This window comes from Idiotropiscis lumnitzeri, chromosome 4 (genome assembly GCF_059441095.1).
Source record: "Idiotropiscis lumnitzeri isolate Australia: NSW breed Sydney's pygmy pipehorse chromosome 4, RoL_Ilum_1.0, whole genome shotgun sequence".
Taxonomy (NCBI): Eukaryota; Metazoa; Chordata; class Actinopteri; order Syngnathiformes; family Syngnathidae; genus Idiotropiscis; species Idiotropiscis lumnitzeri.
The window spans coordinates 23,490,581-23,509,386 of NC_142394.1; the positions used below are offsets into that span (position 1 = coordinate 23,490,581).

Here is an 18,806-nt window from a genome sequence, read left to right on the forward strand (position 1 = left end):
CTAGAAGTGGTCCACCAGCGAGTCCATCCGAACTTGCGCAATAAAGAATTTTTAACTCTACGCTGTAAAGACAACACCTTTATTAACATTCGGAAGTTGGTTGTTTCTTCTGATGTTGATGCACTTGTGACGGCTAAAACATGCTAAGTTTCAGGAGCTAATTAAGTCTTTATTCAATAAATTGCTGTGCCACCTTTGCATTGTTAAGTGTACACTTCCGTGGAAATGAATCTCTCTGTAGTACACTTAAAAAACCAAGACAAGAGTACAGAAAATGGATGCATTGTTGTGGTTTGTTTGTGCGTGTCGATGGGAAGTTGTGGTCCTGCAGTGCCACCTTGTGGCAATGCTGCGTTCGTTTTAAGCGTGTAATTTCTTCTTCTATCTTTTTTTTTTGTTATTCAACTTTTGGGTTGCTTTACTTTGAGATGTGCGCTCATATGTTGACAGAGGAACTGTAAAAAAAAGCCATCTATATTAACACACAGTAGGTAAAGAGCATTGATTTGATTGTTTTGGGAAAGAATTGACATTGTGATTTTTCGTTATTTTACATTGTCCGTATCTCAGAATCTCGATGTGTATCCCAAGCTAAGGCAAGATAGCTGACTGTCGGAACTGTTAACTAGCGTCCTTGGAGAGCGGAATGAGGTACGGTAGTGTATAAAATGTTAAATATACTAAAAATGTAAATTGCAAATTGAAATGGGGTCATTTGATTTGTTTTTATTTCTTCATTCCTTTGTATTGAGATGATAGGAGCGTTGTGTATACATGATTGATATGTGAATTATTTGTGAAACTACTATTACAATTTGTGTTTTTCTGTTGTTCTGTAGTTTTCTCGGTGCAGAATGCTGAACATGCTTGTTCAGAGATAAAAGATTATCGACACCCGTTTGAAACTCTCTGCGTCCTTATTTGAAATCTAAGGGGCCGCTACACAGAGCACAATTGCGCTGGAAAAAAAAAAAATCCGCGAAGCAGTGAAGCGCGATATAGCGAGGCATTACTTTAGTGGCATTATTATTATTTTTATTATTACTTCATTGATCAATGTAGCCTCAGAACCTGGACATTCTTGAACTGTTGTTGATTAATATTCCCCAGCACTGACACTTTAGAGTATTCAAAGACCTTTGGTATAATTGCAGACACAAAGTTGCATTACACTAAATAATGGTGCAACGATTATCTGCATCAGCTGCGCACCTGTCGTAGTATTGCACCACTGATCACTTTATCACTGCTCCTATGATTCTTTGAATTATTGCACTGCGATTGGCTGGCAACCAGTTCAGGGTGCACCCAGCCTACTGCCTGAAGATAGCTGGGATAGGCTCCAGCAACCCCCCGCGACCGCGACCCTAGTGAGGCGAAGCGGTACGGATAATGGACGGATGGATGAATTATTGCACAGCTATCATGGGAAGTATTACTGCACAATGGTACCCCTACATCACGGAACGATTTTCTATACTTGTATATCATCTTTGTTTATTGTAGTTGCCTGTTACTGTAATACTAGTGTCGCTCATACTCCGTAAAAAGTCGCATAACGACTAAAGTATTCTTAGGCAATGACTCGTTTATTCGCTGTGTCCGGAATCATTCACTCATCCCAACAGAGCAACTGACTGACGTGACATGCATCGCACGCAGTGAGGCAGGCGGCGTCCTTGACAAGAGCCCACGATGATGATTAACGCCCAAGAGGCCAAGCACTTACTGAGCAGGAAGATTAATAATCAAAGGTGGGAAGAAGGGAGGCTGGCCAATCGGACGCCTCGGAGAGCCGGAAGCGGCCAGCGGGAGTTTCCACGGCGACTCCTCCTGTTAAGAATTCTTCAAGTCGTTTAATAGGTGACGTTTCATTGTCTTTTATTTTGAAGGGCGCTTCGTATTTCCGTTTCCTGTTTAGCGTTCTCGTTCGTCATTCAGCTCAGAGCGGTGCAGTAGTCAATGACGATATACTTTATATATATATATAATTGTGCGTATACATGTATGCACATCTACACAGTGATGCTGAATAAAGTGCTGAGTTCTACAGAAGACTCTGTGCTCTCTTATATTTTAGAATTTCAAACAGTCGCCAGTTACGACTTTCGGGTGTGTTGATTCCGCATAGGGCAGCCCCCGTCACGAGTGAGTGTCCAATCACAAAACGCGTTCATCACCTTCAACGTAAGGTCAACGAGAAGGCCTCACGGTCATCAACTCGTGATCTGATTGGCCATCGCCACTTGACTTCGTCTATCAACTCTGAAAGTCGAAAAATCGACTTTGACAGAACAGACGTCTGCACAATTGTTTTCTATTTACCAACATTAAAGCTTATTGCCTCTTTTTCATAGCATAATTATTTTGATGGAAAATATGTGTTTCCCCAATATTCACTACAGTAAAATACAATACAACTTTATTTATAGCGCATTTCACAAAAGCTGGAGCTGTGCTTTTCATATGTGTAAACACGGAAGGAAAAAGCCACTGCTTGAGATTTGAGGCGCCTCTTCATTATGACAATTTCTGGCAGGATCCGTTTCATTTTGGAAAGTTCAGAGTGGACAAGTGCAAAGTGACGTTCCCAGCGAAATTTAAAATCCACAAGCAAAAATGACTCCCGCCGCCGTTTTCTTTCTCAGTATTCCAAAGCATTTCAAATGACACATCAAAGAAGAGGAGGAGCGCGTCCCGCAATCTCACGACGCCCTTCCACCAGAAAACGGGAAATTTGTAGAGAAAAAAAGACTTGGACGTGTCCACCTGGAGGAAGACAATTTTGCTGGCTTGCGTGCGTCTCACTCAGCCACGTCAGCAGCTGCGGGAGCACAAAGACAACGCGAGTGAGCGAGTCATCCAAACGCTTCACACTCGTCAACAACTACACAACGATCCATCAAACAAGTCTTGAGAAAAGTCATCCGACACTCGACACGGCGCGTTTACAGGAGCCTCAAATAATTCAGCGCTGCTTTGAACACGACACCCCAAAGCCAAAAAAAAAAAGAAAAAGTTTGCCTTACCAGGTGCGGCGTACTTTGCTGAAATGAAAGAGAAAGAAGGTGAAACGGACTTTTCTTGGCGTCGGATCTTCCTGGCAGACAAATCACTTGTGTCCCTCACCTTGTTGTCTCTTTTGGCAAAACTTGACGCCAATGACGACGACGGCCGTCGACATGACCAGAGCGAGGACCACCAACGTGGCGGTCACCGCCTTCTGCTTGTTAGCTTCTTCTACGCAAGACAAAGAGAGGAAAGCATCTGATCCAATGTCAATGATTAATATGATGACGGCGGATTGTGACGAGAAAAAAAAGTAGATCATTTTTTATTTTTGTGGGAAATTCTAGTCAGGGGCAAAATGTTGAATTTCACCTTGGATGCGCACGTTGCTCAGGATGCTTCTTCTCTCCAGCTTGGTGACGATGTCGTCCGGGACGCCGGACAGCTGGAACACACATTGGTAGCGGGCCTCCACGTCGGCCGTCACCTCCACTTTCAGGTGGGCCGTCATCTGGAAGGTTCCGTCGTGGTTGGGGAGGATCTCTCCCTTCTCCACGTCCTGGTCCACCTCCTGGCCGTCCTTCCTCCAAAACAGGACGGCCATGCTGGGGTAGAAACCTGTCGCGTGGCAGGTGAGCGGAGAGGACGGCGTCTTCTGGAGGAGCGACACCACGGGAAGCTCTGCACAGGACGCGTGAGAGGAGGAAAGACGGAGAGAACGTGCTTGCAAAGGTCAAAGGGCAGCATGCGATCGGACCTGTTCTCATGAGGACCTTCCTCCCGTGCTGCACGTACTTCTTCAACCAAGAAGGACATTCCTCAGTCAAGTAATATTTGAGGTATTCTCTTCGAGCTATGTAATGGTCCCACTTGTGTTTGGTGACGAAAGCTTGTTGTTTAGCTGCCGTCCATGTCATCGTCTTCACGTCCAAGGACAGAAAGTCTTCGCCATCATAACTGAACTGACGCCAACCGTCAACCTCATCAGTCTCATCATCCCATTCGCAGCCGACCATCTCCTGGAACATGTGAACACCTGAGAGAGTGACGCAAAATGTTCAACCTCATCACACGCAGGCACACAGAAAAGTGTAAGAGCGCATGAAATATATTCGAATAGTCGAAAGTTCAACATGAACGAACCTCCAGTTTGGTTGAAACGCTCCTTCGCAATTTCAATGTTGACTTTGTGGATCTGCTCAGCAACAAGATTGTGCTCTCTATGTCTCTTCCAGTAGTTTGGTTCGTCCGCTGTGGCTTCCTTCATCCAGTCCTGTTTAGCTTCTGCTTTCTTGCTCTTGCTGTCATAGTGAGAAATCTGAACGCCATCAACATAACCAACGCCCACGTAGTCTGGGAAGTTTGGAACTTGAGAGGACGCAGTTCTGAAATACTTCAGCGAGTGAGTCACTGGAAGAAAAAAGGAAAAAGGATTCCTGTTTTTTCATGTTTAACCCGACGTCACGCTGTGCATGTGCGCAGTCGGAAAAACATAAAGCCAAATTTGTCATCATCATCTTAAATGAAAAGATGTCTGCAAGTTTGAAGTGACAAGAAAGAAAGTGACGACGACCAACTTGAGCCGTTTTGACAACAATTTTTCAGCGAGTGTTGCTCATCGGGGATGTACAAAGTGGCGTGTATATCAAGTAGACACACCTTCAGTCTTCACATTTTTTGTCATTTTTTGGGGGGGCTTTTGTTGAAACGGTGGCTAAGGACACACTTTCTGGCGTGGTCCTTGACAGTAAACCAGGTTTTGAACCTCACGTTGGTGTCACTTCCAAAAAGGTTCAGCAACAATTGTACTTTGGGAGGAAAATGTGAACCTGCCAGCAATTTTCCTTTTCCTGAAACGAATGGCCACTGTAGTCTTGTCGAAACAAATAAATATCAGGAAGTCGGCAGGCCGGGCTCGTTTCTCTCAATAATCGACAGGTCATTACCACGAACTTTATTACCACTAACTAAATGTTCCTGGGAATGGTGGTGGAAAGGGGCAAATGATTTTAAGAATTGGCCTCGTCGCTTTCCGGCTACGAAGAGGAGAACAAAAAAAGGCTCCAGGTTTCATTTAGCCCGAGTGAAATAAAGTTACATCGTGGCAACGAGCCCTCGGGTTGCTCATGCGGTCCGTGTCTTTTTTGGCAAATGAATATTACATCTGTAAATAGATATAAGAAATAGAAAAATGACTAATTTGATTTTCGTTTTAAAATAGAAACACCCAAATTAAAACACATCTTGAGTTTCTATTTTGTTGTCTGGAATGATTAAGGAAAAGTCTGATGTCAGTTGATTTTTTAATTTATTTGTCAAAGTAAAATCGAATACAGCAATTCTGTTTTGGATTCATGGAATTTTGACAGCTACAGCATTTCTCTTTGTGACCAGAAGATGGCGCCAGCCTGTTGTTTCAAGTCAATATCGTGTTCTCTCATGATCAATTATCATCCTAAATTTGACGAACGCTGAACACGGGAAGAATAATGCTGTTACGCCTCTGTTAATAAATAATAATTGGTATAATTAATAACTGGGAATAAAATCAAGAAAAAATATGTATGGAATAAAAAATCATGAAAATTAACCAATACAAATCGGAATTTGCTGTTGAATTGTAGTTGAGCCGATTTAAAAAAATAAATAAACTCATGAAAAAAGCCCTGTCAAAAATGATGGTACTCTTTACCAAAAATTTTGTATAATTACTTCATTAAAAAAAATGTGTGTACCTTTCAATGATACTTGTGTACCTAAAGCAGCTATTTTGCAAACTGTGCCAGTTGTTCCAGGTTTAAAGCGTGCTTTCTCCAGACGGCATGTTTCAGCTCTTTCCAAACGTACATGTTCGATAGGATTTAGATCAGGGCTCACGCAAAGCCACTTGAGTGGCGTTCAACGCTCTGCTCTTCACCATTCTTGGGTGTTTTTAGCGCTGTGTTTGGACTCATTATCCTGTTCCCATGACTAGAGACTGAGACCAAGCTTCCCGACACTGGACAGCATATTTCTCTGTAACACGCATTAATATCGAGCGACCTAGTTAAAAAAATTCTGTGAAGCGCAAGACGAGTCTCAAGTCTTGTGTTTTTTTTTTTTTGGTTACGTGTCAAGAAAATAAATCAACTGTTTAAAAAAATGACTTACCAGGGGTCACGCTGCGCATGGAAGCAATCAGAAGAAAGACCAAAACAAAGTTTGTTGTCATGATCAAACTGAATCAAAAAATATATATATTGCAGGGTCTAATCCCGGAAAGAAAGACAAAGCAAACGAGGGACGTTCCGTTGACTCACAAACGCAAATTGAGAGGAACCGGGAAAAAAACGCATCTTATATTAAGCCACTTCAGCCAATGAGAATTCGGTTAACTATGACGTCACATACTACTAGGTAAGCCTCCACCATACTTTGGTGATTTCCTGGTGTCAAAAAAGGATCGATGTGGATCATTTTAGACACAATATGACATGTCTGTCATGTTCAGAGTTCCTGTGGTGATAGAACAGACTCGCACAAGCGTGTAAATGAAGTAGGAGGTGAAAAGTAGTTGCTTTGTGAAGTTAGCGTTGATGCAAAAACAATCTTCTAACTCAAATGAACAAGTCGTCTTCCTGCTTTCATCGAATGGACCTCCACGACAATCTCCTCAGCGAGCGCCGCCTGTGGCCACAGCGGGTAAAAGGTTGTGTAGCTTTCCGGGAAATCACGTGACAGTCGAATGCCTGTTTTATAGCGTTTGATAAGATAATAAGTAACAGTACAATAACCTAGTTCCTACAACAGTACTAAAGTACATGAATAATAAAGGGAAAATCATGTGAAAAAATAATTAAAAAATCATAATCATCACGTAAAAATAAACAATGTTGAATCATTTTGTGTGGCTGCTGCATTATTTCAAATTATACATAATTGTGGAGAAATTGAGACTTTCACAGAATAAAATTAGAATAGAAGATGAAGATGAGTCCATTCGAGGCGGAAATCTTTGCTGTATTTATTTTTTGGAAACGATCCTGTCCAGTTTGGCAACTTCGTCACACTGTGGGAGTATGACATACCACAACACAGCATTTCCATCAGATGTTGTATTTGGTTTCGCTTTGCTCGCTTTATTCTACTCGTCTATCACCAGAATCCAACACATGTGGAAGTTCTTGTTGTTCAATTTTATTTCAATAGCAGTGATTTTAAATTGGATTGAAAAATCAGCAGAGCATTTAAGATCTTCCCCGACAACATTTTGAAACCCAAGCTTGCTCACAACAACCAAGCGAGCACTCCGTGCCACACCTGAGAACCGACGGCCCTAAAAGCGAAAATACAAACTCTAAACAACCAAGGTGTGGCAGCCAAAATCCAGGCGCGTCTTTGCTTGATTCGTTTTTGTCTAACAGTTCTGTCCTGTTTGAAAATCTGGTTACGGTTTAGTGCCGCATCACAGAAGTTGAGCTCAAGATATGTAGACTGCGACGTTAGCTTCTTATGCTAGTTGGCAAGTTGCGAGCTTCCCCGTGCTCCCAATTTGTGCTCAAAGGTGATAACTGTCCAGTTGCTAAAATATCACACGTTTGTCTTTTCAATTTGAGAGTAAAAAAAAAAGCTAATTTGGCGAGATGTTATCTTACTATTCCATAAAACACATCTGTGCGGTGGCTTTTGAGCAAGTTTTGTGACCTTTCTGTAAAATAATTAAGAAAATAAATTAGGGAAAGTGTTTTATTGAATTTGTGGGAGATGAATGACTTTGTGTCATTAAAAGTTATTTTGGGAGCATTCTGGACGTGTACAGGCTACACTTGGTGACTGTACTGCGGAAGAACGACAAATCGATGCAATCGAGAACAAATGTTTATTGCAAAGGCCACCATGACGCAACGAAATTTGATTTGAATCCATCTCAGCCGCTCTTCAACAACCATTGGCTGAAATCCTCCTCTGGACGTAAACGCGAGCACACGAATGATTTGACCAAAACTAAAAAGAACAAAAAAGCTTTTAGCAGAAACATTGGTGCCCTAACTTGTCTTCCAAGTTTCAAATGACAAATCATAAAAGATGAGACATGCGTCCACAAATCACAGGACGTTCCTCAACCAGCAGACGGGAAATTTGAGGAGACAAATGACTTGAACGCGTCCACCTGGAGAAAACACTTTTGCTGGCACCTGATATGGCGCGCTTACAAGAACCTCAAGTTACTTTTAGTTTGGGCGCGTGGCGTGAAACGAGCGTCCCAACTTTGTGAGTGAGACTCAGCACTGCTTTCTTTCTGGAGGCTCAAAGCAAATCAGAAAAAAAAAAAAAAAAGACTTCTCAAATTGCGGTGTATATAGCTGGCGCTAGTATTGCTATCAATCGGTTGCCATGACAATTAAAATTTACAATGTTTGAATTTGTTATTTTATAAACGTTATTGTATAAAAGTGAGATGATTGTGATGTATTTGCAAAATGATTCAGGATTAACCTAGCTATGGATGTTTTTGTTCAGTATGGGTCGAATTATTATTTGGAATGTTTTGTGAGAAATTGCTTCCGGTTTGGGGTCGCGTATGCCGGTGTAGATACTCGATGTGGACGGGGTCCTTCGGAGGCTGCGCGCTTGCTAATGACGTCACTCTAAACACGTATTTTCAAATATATTTCTTTGCCTATGTGTTTTTTTTTTTTTTTACACCTGGCTGTTCTATTTACATATTTTGATTCGCTCAATAGAAAAATAAAACAAAATAACCGCATGACCGCCACGTTGGCGCCTCACCTTCTACGTCACTTCCGCCCATGCCCCGAGAAGCGGCTGCCGCACATCAGTGGAACGTTTACGTTTCTCCTGCCGAACTTGCAACAATGTCGTGGTTCATTCAGGCTACAAGATTGTATGAATAAAATGTCTGTATATAATTAAAATATTTCTTAAAACTTAACCATATTTTCCCTCCGACCCTTAACCAGTCTGATTCCCAAAGCAACGTAGCATTGACGTGACGTTTTCTACAGGCACGCAGAGGACAAATCGCAAAGAGCCTTCTGAACGCCATCAACATAACCAACTTCCACGTAATCTGGGAAGTTTGGAACTTGGGAGGACGCAGTCTGGAAATACTTCAGCGAGTGAATCACTGAAAGAACAAAAAGACATTCGATTTAGTAGTTTAATGTTGGACTGACAAAAGAAACAATCAACAGACTCACTTCAGTCACCAGCAATAACAATAATGTGCCAACACCTATTTTGCATACAAAGAACAAAAACAGTATGTTAGTGCAGTATGCCAACATACCAGGCGTGACGCTGTGCATGTGCAGAATCAGAAGAAAGAACAAATCCAAGTTTGTGGTCATTATCGACGTAAATCAAATCAAAATCCATCAAAGAATGTCTACTAGTGTTAATCCCGTAAGTGACAAAAAAAATCTTCCTGTTGAACAGGTATTTTTCTTCTTCGTTTGATTATTTGATTAGGCCTCCTCTGCAGTCATTGTGTCGCTCCCCCACTGGCCATAAGAGGTAAACAGATGTGCAGCTTTCCGGGAAAACACGAGACAGTTGACTGTGTCATTTAAAACGTATTGTGTAGTGGTTGATAGAGGCAATAAATAAGATGGCAAAAGTACTCATACAAGGTGTTTAAGAAGTGGAGATAATTGTCTCTTTGCAAAATCGAACTTCGGAAAATACTATTTTGTCAAATATACCAAAAAAAACAAACATGCTTTATTATTTGTATTATGTGTAATTACTTTACCTGTGACACAAATAGATTTTTATTTGGTCACCACCGCATATGGTCTGGAGACGGACGTCAAGTTACCATAACACCACCATAAATAAAGGAAACCGAAAAAGATCAACAAAATAAAATAACATCAAAATGATTTATGGTCGTGTTTCAAAATCAAGTATGGTCGTTCTTTTGAATTGTTTGATATAAAACAATCAAATGAGGTTACTTAACTTTGTATTCAAACGCAACAGTTCTACAAATATGTAATATTAGAATATTACATTAACCGGAACTGCTGTTACTTCTCCAATTGGACGTTAACTTGACTGTTCAGTACGCAGGTAGTAGATTTGTGTTTTTTGTCACTCGGTGGTCAAAGTTTATCTCCAGATAGACGCCACGTCATCATAAACATGCCCGTGAGTTCTCTTGACATATTTATAACCTAATAACAGCTTGACATCGAGTTTTTCTTTTTGCACTAGCGAGCCTCGGGGTTTAGTACTCAGCGTTGGCGTCGCTGCTAAGCTAGCAATTGATTGTTTTGAGACGTTAACACGTCAATGTTTTCGAAACGCTGATAAACATGTCGCATATTTCTATTGTGGATTCATGTCCCCTCAAATCGCGTGGGTTAGCACTTATTAAAAAGCGGACTCTGTGCTGATATAATAGTTTGCTTACGACATGCCAAATAGCTAGGTCACCACAGTCAGCCGGCTGGTATTTTGGTCGTTCCAGTATTGGAGGAAAAACGACAACATTTGTGCAAAACGGATCTTTTTGCTGAGCTTTTTGGTGCCTTTTCAATTAAATTCAATGAATTTGATGTGTCCGGCTCAACCATCAACGATCGACTTTTATATGATGGTTTGTCAAATACTTGGCTAGACTCAGGTACTTATAAAACCTACGTTTTTAAATTTAGTCGTCCACTGTAGCTCTCAGTTTCGAAAACGTTGGCGAGTACGTTGCTCCCTCTCGTGTGCTATTGCTTAACTGTTGTTCTTTTAGTTTTGCCTGATCGTTAAACACTACCAAATAAACATAAATAATAACAACAGTAATCATGGATTATTATTATTATTATTTTTTTGCTAATAAACAGTCGATAAAAAAAAATTCAGGTAGTGACAGGCATGGGCCATTTGTTCAACGTGCAAAAATAACAAGAACCGATGACTGGAACAAAAGTTCAATGAAATGTTTGCAATTTTATGAACAGTAATTCTTGTGTATTCTGACAGAAACACGAGTTTGCGGTGGCTATGACATGTGAAGGATGTTCCGGCGCTGTCAACCGAATCCTCAGCAGGTTGGAAGGTGAGAACTAAAGCCCGGTACGCACGTGCCAATATTTAACATTTGAACCGATTTTTCAAATTTAAAAGTCCAATCATTGACAGTTGTGAATGTAAATAATAGGTCATGTCTACAAACTCCTGTTCAAGTGACATGGTTTTGCAATGTAATGATATCAAACCAGGATAAATAAAAAAAAATGTTCCCACATACCATTAATTTGACCTCCAATTTGTGACAACTCAATTCAGAAAATGGAAGCACGAACAACTAAGTATTATGTGGTTGCAAAAGTATGCACACTTTCTTATACAGCGAATGAGGCTGTTTTCAGAATAACCAATCACTTTGAAACATTTAAGATGTGAGTCAGAACTCACCTTCCACCATTTAAAGTTCGTCCGATTAACCCCAAATAAAGTTCAGATGCTCTGATATGTGAGCATACGATAATCACTCAGGGACATCTTTTCGAGCAGTAATTGCCAAAGTGGTACGTAATAGAATCACAGAATGAATCGTCCTAATGTTACGGACATCACTTGATGAAATGTCCATTGGTTGCTTTCTGCAGACGTCAAGTTTGAAATCGATCTCCCGAATCAGTTGGTGTGGATCGAGTCGGACAAGGACGCAGACGTTCTGCTGGAGACGCTAAAGAAGTGTGGCAAACAGGTCACCTACAAGGGCACCAAATAAAAACAGGTGATGCCTCCATATTTTGATGACATCAGCTGTTTCAACAAGTTCAACTTCTGTTATAAAGTGAACCCCCGTTTATTGGCGGGATACGTTGCAGACCCGATAGCGATAAGTGAAAATCTGCGATAGAGACCATAAAAGAGGAAAATGAAAAGGAAAAAGACTCTGGGTCACGTGCTTGCTTCAAGCCTTTTGTCATTCCCACATAAAGTTTTCTGTAAAACAAAAAAAAATGAACTAAACATTGAATATTTAAGGCCAAAATGTCACGCTATATAATGAAAGCTAATGAGCTAATTGTAATCGGAAATTAGCATAGATTTGACAGCACTTATAAACCTTTCAAGCGATTGTTTTAATAATTAAAAAAATAGAAAAACAGTATTTACACATCAAATATTCAACTAAACCGCATAATTTCACCCAAGTGCGCTAGCTTATAGTTTTTTCTTTTCTTCTTGCCCTTAATTTTGCCGCCTGTCGTCCAGTAGAGCTCAGCGCTGCCTGCTAAGTTGTGGCACAAAATGGTACTGCAATGAAGGTGTGAGACTCTAAATTTGCATTTGTCTGTATCCTCCAAAAATTCCGCAAACTTACAAATAAACTTCACGTTAAGTCACCAAATAAATATCACAACAATATCTGAACAAAGATTGAACCACACATATGATAAACAAGCTGTCACGCTAACTATGGCCAAAAACTGAACGTCCATTGATAGGCGTGTCACTAACTGCGTTCTTTGTGTTGTGTGTGGTTTCTTTCTCAAGGACGAGGACTTTTTGTGGTGCCAAATGAAGGAAAGAGCTTCAATCGTGGACGTCACAAGAGTGACTCGCAACAACATTCTTTTATTTAAAGATCAATCATTACTTCCTGGACATCATGCATTCCGCACTAAAGTCGTCAGAGACACCATTACATGCTAATTTTTTTTATTATTATGATTATTATTTTTTGATATCACATATTTTTTTCTGCTTTTGCTCTGATCTCTCTTTAATGCCACAGTGATAAACTAACACAAAAAAAAATAACAAAAACACATTCACGCACTTTTGTAGCAAGGAAAAAATGAATTCTGTGTCCTTGTGGATTGTACATTATCATTGCAATAAAGTTACAGACTTGATTGTTGCGCTTATCATCGTTCGTATCCGTTCACTATCTTTCAATCACAGAAATCTTTACTTGCCTCCGTTTGCTCTTTGGGTAAGCGTTAGCACAAATTAGCTGCTGGTTGCTTCTGCTTTTTTGTTAGTTAGTTAATAGGGGTGTCTCGATCATTTTTTTTGTTTGTTTTACATTTTTTTTTTACTCTCATAATAGCGTCATTTATGACACCACGGCTGGAAAAATAAAAAGACAAACTCTTACACACTGCGGAGTGTTGCACGACCTAGCTTCTATTTAAAAGGTCCATTTTGAAAATGGCCTCGCAGGTGTGTCTGCAATTAAATCCACACCTTTCCCTCCTTTGGCCATTGTGGTTTAAAAAAAGCAGATTTTCAAACGGTCGCCAGTTACGACTTTCGGGTGTGTTGATTCTGGATAGCGCTGCCTCGTCACAAGTGAGTATCCAATCACAAAACACATTCATCGCCGTCAGCGTAAGGCCAGAGAGAAGGCTCGTTGTAACAAACTGGTGATCTGATTGTCTATCGCAACTGCCTATCAAATCTGAAAGTCCATTGACTCGTGTTGTGAAACCTGCCATCGCCTTGTGAAAGTAAACCATACACTTTTGGCATGTTATTTGCAAAGTAAATTCAACAAGCTCGGCTTTTTGCCCCGTTCAAGGTCAACAATACTTGATTATTTTTGGCTGAAAAATACTAATGTTATACTATAAATGTGAGACGGGTAATTTTAGAAACTATCCAAGGACACGATGTTAAAATGCCTTATCAAGAAATTATGAATAAAGAATAAAAATTTTAGTGGAAGTGTTACTTTACATCAGCAATACTCTGGGCTCAATTGCAGTTGCGCTGATGCGTCGGCAGATGGCAGCAGAACTCTATGAAGCGTCGTCTGGAAACAATCCAAAGCAAAGAAATATTTAATACTGTTTATGTTTAGTTTCGTCATTGGGGTGTTTTATGAAGTAGATTCAACGACAAAATTATTTTTGGTTACATTTGAATATTTTATCAGTTTTTCATTTACAATTATTATTGTATAAAAAATATCGTTGGAGTTGATGTTTTAAAAATTCCCTTTAGGGACTATTAAGGTTGTTACTTTCCTAAATTTAATGTTAATTTGTTAATTTTACTTGTCCAAAGTAAAACTTTGAATAATTAAAAAAAAATACTTTTTTTGCCCCCCATGATTTAGTATCATTCCGTTTCAGTACATGATTTTAATTTAACATTAATTACATTTTAACGTCCTTTCAGGGCTCATCTAATTTTGATTGTCCAAATATAAGATGTAAATGTAACTATTTTTCCATTTCTTCAGTTCCCCGGAGGGATCATGAATAGGACAACATACACATTCTCCTTTTTTACCTAAAAACTGCTTTTTTAAAAGCGGCCAAAGTAAGGCCTTAAATAATTGATCACGATTTCAAGGTGACAAATCTTTTCTGTTGCCAGTAGAGTATTTGCATGACGCGAAACTGCTTTTGCGATAAACCAATCAAATGGCAGGGCACGGTTGAGGTGGCCAATCAGGAGCCTTACTGTGCCATTGGCGGGCTGCTCGTGGGCGGGTCTTATCAGGAGCCTGACGGATGTGTGTCCGGGGCGTCTTGTGACAGGATGCAGAAAACGATGATTGAAGAGGCCCGCCGTTTATTCACGCCGCGTCCCCAAATGAACGCCGATCAAATTAGAGCTTTATGAGCTCGCCCGTCCGCGCTGACATTTATATGAGCAAGCGCCGTGATTTATGTTTACAGCCCAGGCGCCGGCAATAAATAACAAATAGTCAACAATAAACAAAGTAGCCTGCAATTGCATCGGAAGGGGGAGCCATGCGGGCTGTTGAGGTTCAGAGGTCAAAAGCGCCTGCAACGTTCTGCGCATAATTCGAAGATGATAACAATGATCCATGGACAAATAAATCATCAATTAATTCTTGCGAGCAGGAGACAGCTGCTCATTTCCTGTTTGCAGCTGTTGTCGTTTGCAGCAAAAAAAAGAATGAGTTTAGTGACTTGTTCTTTCTTCCAGTTTCAAAGGTTTGTCAAAATTAGCGGAACTTTTTGGGTATTTTGTGCCAAGACGAACATTTGGAATAATTCTTCTGATTACGGCTGAATGATTTTGACAAATAATCTAATTACATAATGTTTTTCTCACTCAATATTTATTTAGTATTTGATTATTTTTGTCAAGGCCCTGTTCCCATGTATTTTTTTTAAATAAACAAGTAATAAATTAATCATTATTATAATAAAAAATAATCAAAAGTTTTGGTCTTTCACAAAAATAAAGGCAAATGAACCATGGATTTCTATAAAGATACGTTGAATTATGAATTGTGATGTCATAGTGGCAATCTCAGTTTTGGGCTAGTTAAAATCTTTGATGTGACTATGACAGCCTCACATAAAGCTGACATCTTTAATTGAATTCTCATCTTACACACCTGGCTAAGCTAAAGTATCTCCTTTCTCAACAGCATTTTGAAACAATAATTCCTCCATCAATCGTCTCCAGTTGGTCCAAAATGCTGCTCCTCACCTCTTGACTGGTTCTCGGAAGAGGGAGCACATACCTGCTGCTCTATAAATACAGTTGAGCTGAGTTGACTTGAGAATTGTCTTTTTTTTCTTTAAGTATAACAAAAGTCGTATCCTTTTGTATTTTCGTGTGAATATAGTCCTTTTTTTTCTTTCGATAAAAACGCATCCCCACAAACCCAGTCGCCTATCACAGAGCACCAAAGTGATAAAAAATCACAGCACAGCACGGAAGAACCACTTGATGGCAGCAAAGTATAACTTTTTATTATTTTATTTGATTTTTTTTTAGCTTTGAGACCATGCGGAGGAAACGAGAGGACGATTGTCATATTGAAGAGGAGGAAGAATGATGATGAAGAGCATCCATAATGTATGTGCTCGCTGGGAGGAAGATGCAGACTGAGGCTAATGATGGCACATGCTGAATAAAAAAAACATCACAAATGACACACGCACAAACACACACTCCACACACACACCCCCACCCACACACAGACACACACACACACACTTTCCTGGCCATCACGACAACTTTTATTACAATTAATCCAATTATTAGTTGACTTGAGAAGAAAAATGTATTTATTCATTTTTTTTAGGGACACGCACGCAAGTAAGGTAAAGATAAACCAAATAAACGAAAAGAAGAGAACCACTATCATGTAAAAAGTCTTGTTAAATTAGTATATTTTTTATGAAGAAAAAAAGTCTTAAGAAGCCACGCATGAAAGGACACAGGAAATCTGCTAATTTGGTTCAAAGCTATACTTTGAAAGGTCATTTTAGAATTTGAAATTCAGCCGACTAAACTTGTTTCACTTTGCAAAATGGAATTTGGTAAATATGTCTCTCAGGACTAGAGCCACAAAAAAAAGTCTCAACAAACCATTCTTGAGAAGACACACATTCTGACCTTTTGGTTGGTTTTGGCTATTTTTAGTTGATTTTGGTCATTTCTAGAAGGCTTATGAAGGAAAACTCCTTGAGATTTTGTCTGATTGCTACCAAATGTGACGCTTTTTTCAAAGGCTGGGGGCCGATATTAAATTGCAAATCATTTCAGTTCTTGTCATTGCTCGTGTGAAGAGCAGAGCTCTCCTTTGCTGGCATGACACATATACTTCCTCTGCAAATTCTTTGGAGGATGACTACTTCTTTTTTTTTTTTTGGAGTGCCTCAGATCTCTTTGTCTTTGGCCCCAGTTTGATCTTGATTCTTCGCTTTAGGAACCTCCAAAGTTTTGGTCCTTATTAAAAAACTTTGCTTCTTTTTTACAGTGCACGGACGACGTGGTCTTAAAGATGGAGGCGACAAAGGCGGCAGGATTAAAAGCACCTGAGCGAGGCGGGAAAAGTGAGCGAGCGCAAACGGGCCGCTAATGCTTACCTCTTTAATCACGGCAGCCTCTCACCTTCATGGAGAATATATATATGGCAGACGCTTGTCAGCAAGACTCCAGCAGAAGGTTTACGATTCATCGAGCCACCTTGGAATTTCTGTAAATTGGTGTTAAAAGAAAAAGGAAAATGTCACTTATTGACACCGGGGAAGGTTTGTTTCCCCACAGAAAGACGCCGTCTGTCGCATCCGCACTGATTAAAGAGTCATAATAGTCTAATTTATTCTAGTAAGGAAACAAGCGTCATGTTAGGAATAAAACTGAATTTACATTAAAGACTTGGTGATGATGACAATTATGCACACATAAAACAGACAATTCATTTTATCGCGTAAAGCATTAAGAGCCCTCAATCTATAATCGTGGCTTCAAACCAAAATGACAGATGCCATATTTTCAGACATGGCTTTTGGAGACTTCTTTTTTTTTTTGTGGGTTTACCCATGACAGGCAGGTGTATCAAATTTTCGAATGGCTGCATCAAAGAAGCTTTGAGGCCTCAATTTAAAAGCGGCGTATCTTTTTGGCACAAGTGAATTAATTGAGCCTAAAATGTATGCACCAAACCAAAGCAGCATATTTATGATCTTTTTAGGCATTTTTACTCATGATAGAGCTGTCATCCAAATTTCATGTTGCTAAATTAAATTTTCGCCAGGGGCTGAATTTAAAACCAGAACAATGTGATTGGGTACAATTGAGGTTAAAATTTCAGCTTCACGGAAAAATTGCGGGTTTTCTCTGTCTTTCCAGGCATAACTTCCTTGGACATTTTTTTTGGGGGGGGGGGGTATTCTCATGATAGACATGCGTACCGAATTTTACAATATTAAGAGAAACATATTTTGGGAGCTGATTTTTAAAATTTCTATAAATAGCCAAAATGGACCTAAAATGGAGGCTTTGAAGCAAGATGGCAGATTTGCAACATAGCTTCTTTGTAGGGCTACTGATGATAGACATGCCGGCCACATTGCTTCGTGAAACGGGTTTTGGTTACTGAATATTTGAAATCTTGCAAATGGCCCGAATGAGACTACAACTGCTGCTTTGATCCAAAGTGGCTGACTTCCTGTGTCTTTTTGGGCAAGAGATATTTTTATAGGCTTACTCATGTTAGACATGTCGACCAAATTTCATGTTGCTTAAATAAACCTACCTTGTGGTTTGAATTTACCAAAAATTGGACGGGATGGGGCACTACTGAGCATTTTATTTTTAATGTACGAGTATGTGACCCAAAGTGACATGACTGCACTGTCACTGTAGTTGGAAGAGGACACCTGAGATGAGCAGAACTATGCAAAGTCACTGTCATATCCCACAGTCCCCGAACGCATCGTGGCCTGACCCTGCAGGAAGAAAGTTCCCGCTGTAAAAAGTGTGCGCCGGCCCTTTTAAAGGCACTGGCATGAATAATACAAGACGGCTCTGAATAATTAATGGAGATTTTTGCACACAATCTGCGGCGGCCATTAGGGGGACGTGTGACGGATCTCATTTAATTTGGCCAGATTAGATGGATGGGCCCACCTGCAGGGATTATTACACTCAGATTATTCAGTGAGTTTCAAAACATACTGGAGTACAGGAGTTTTCACACTGGGAGTCAATTTCCTATCAAAAATAATAAGGAATAATATATGCTGTATTACAAATATCTACATAGCCACTGTACATATTCAGCCGGTAAAACCAACATAATAAACCAAAATATTTCAACTGAGTGGATTACTAGCATGTTATAATGCGTAAAATTGAGTTTCACTGTTTTCAAGGAAAAACATGAAACATTTGTTCTTTACGTGGCCTTTTTGTAAGTAAATATGGAGTTTTAATGGAACAAAATCACATTTAAAGAAAATAGCACTGTATAATATTGCATCTTATAAAAATCAAATCTATAATTAAATAGGAAATAAAGGATGCAAAATGCGTGCATTGAGATTAAGTCATGGCGGCTA

General features: G+C 39.8%; 2 protein-coding genes and 2 long non-coding RNA genes across 4 annotated transcripts in view; 1 reads left to right on the top strand and 3 right to left on the bottom strand.

Annotated features, from left to right (window-relative positions):
- Positions 1-2,400: 2,400 nt before the first annotated feature.
- On the bottom strand, positions 2,401-6,333 carry LOC148338639 (major histocompatibility complex class I-related protein 1-like). The gene is made up of 7 exons (XM_088295160.1): positions 6,160-6,333; positions 4,153-4,419; positions 3,767-4,045; positions 3,382-3,690; positions 3,130-3,240; positions 3,030-3,047; positions 2,401-2,824 (listed from the first exon to the last, which is right to left on the bottom strand). Exons 1-7 carry the CDS (start codon positions 6,218-6,220, stop codon positions 2,805-2,807), a joined length of 1,065 nt encoding a protein of 354 aa, XP_088151286.1. The 5' UTR covers positions 6,221-6,333; the 3' UTR covers positions 2,401-2,804.
- Positions 6,334-7,848: 1,515 nt separating this feature from the next.
- LOC148338640 (uncharacterized) lies at positions 7,849-9,911 on the bottom strand. The gene is made up of 2 exons (XR_015842992.1): positions 9,299-9,911; positions 7,849-9,136 (listed from the first exon to the last, which is right to left on the bottom strand). It is a non-coding gene; the product is annotated as an uncharacterized LOC148338640 (long non-coding RNA).
- Positions 9,912-10,021: 110 nt separating this feature from the next.
- atox1 (antioxidant 1 copper chaperone) lies at positions 10,022-12,878 on the top strand. The gene is made up of 4 exons (XM_088295161.1): positions 10,022-10,161; positions 10,990-11,065; positions 11,619-11,749; positions 12,517-12,878. Exons 1-3 carry the CDS (start codon positions 10,156-10,158, stop codon positions 11,741-11,743), a joined length of 207 nt encoding a protein of 68 aa, XP_088151287.1. The 5' UTR covers positions 10,022-10,155; the 3' UTR covers positions 11,744-11,749; positions 12,517-12,878.
- A 2,851-nt stretch (positions 12,879-15,729) lies between these two features.
- Positions 15,730-18,806, bottom strand: part of LOC148338642 (uncharacterized) — a 43,529-nt gene continuing 40,452 nt past the window's right edge. The window contains exons 5-6 of the long non-coding RNA XR_015842993.1: positions 16,830-16,939; positions 15,730-15,864 (exon numbers count right to left, since the gene is read on the bottom strand). This is a non-coding gene — a long non-coding RNA (uncharacterized LOC148338642). The remainder of the gene's footprint in view (positions 15,865-16,829; positions 16,940-18,806) is intronic.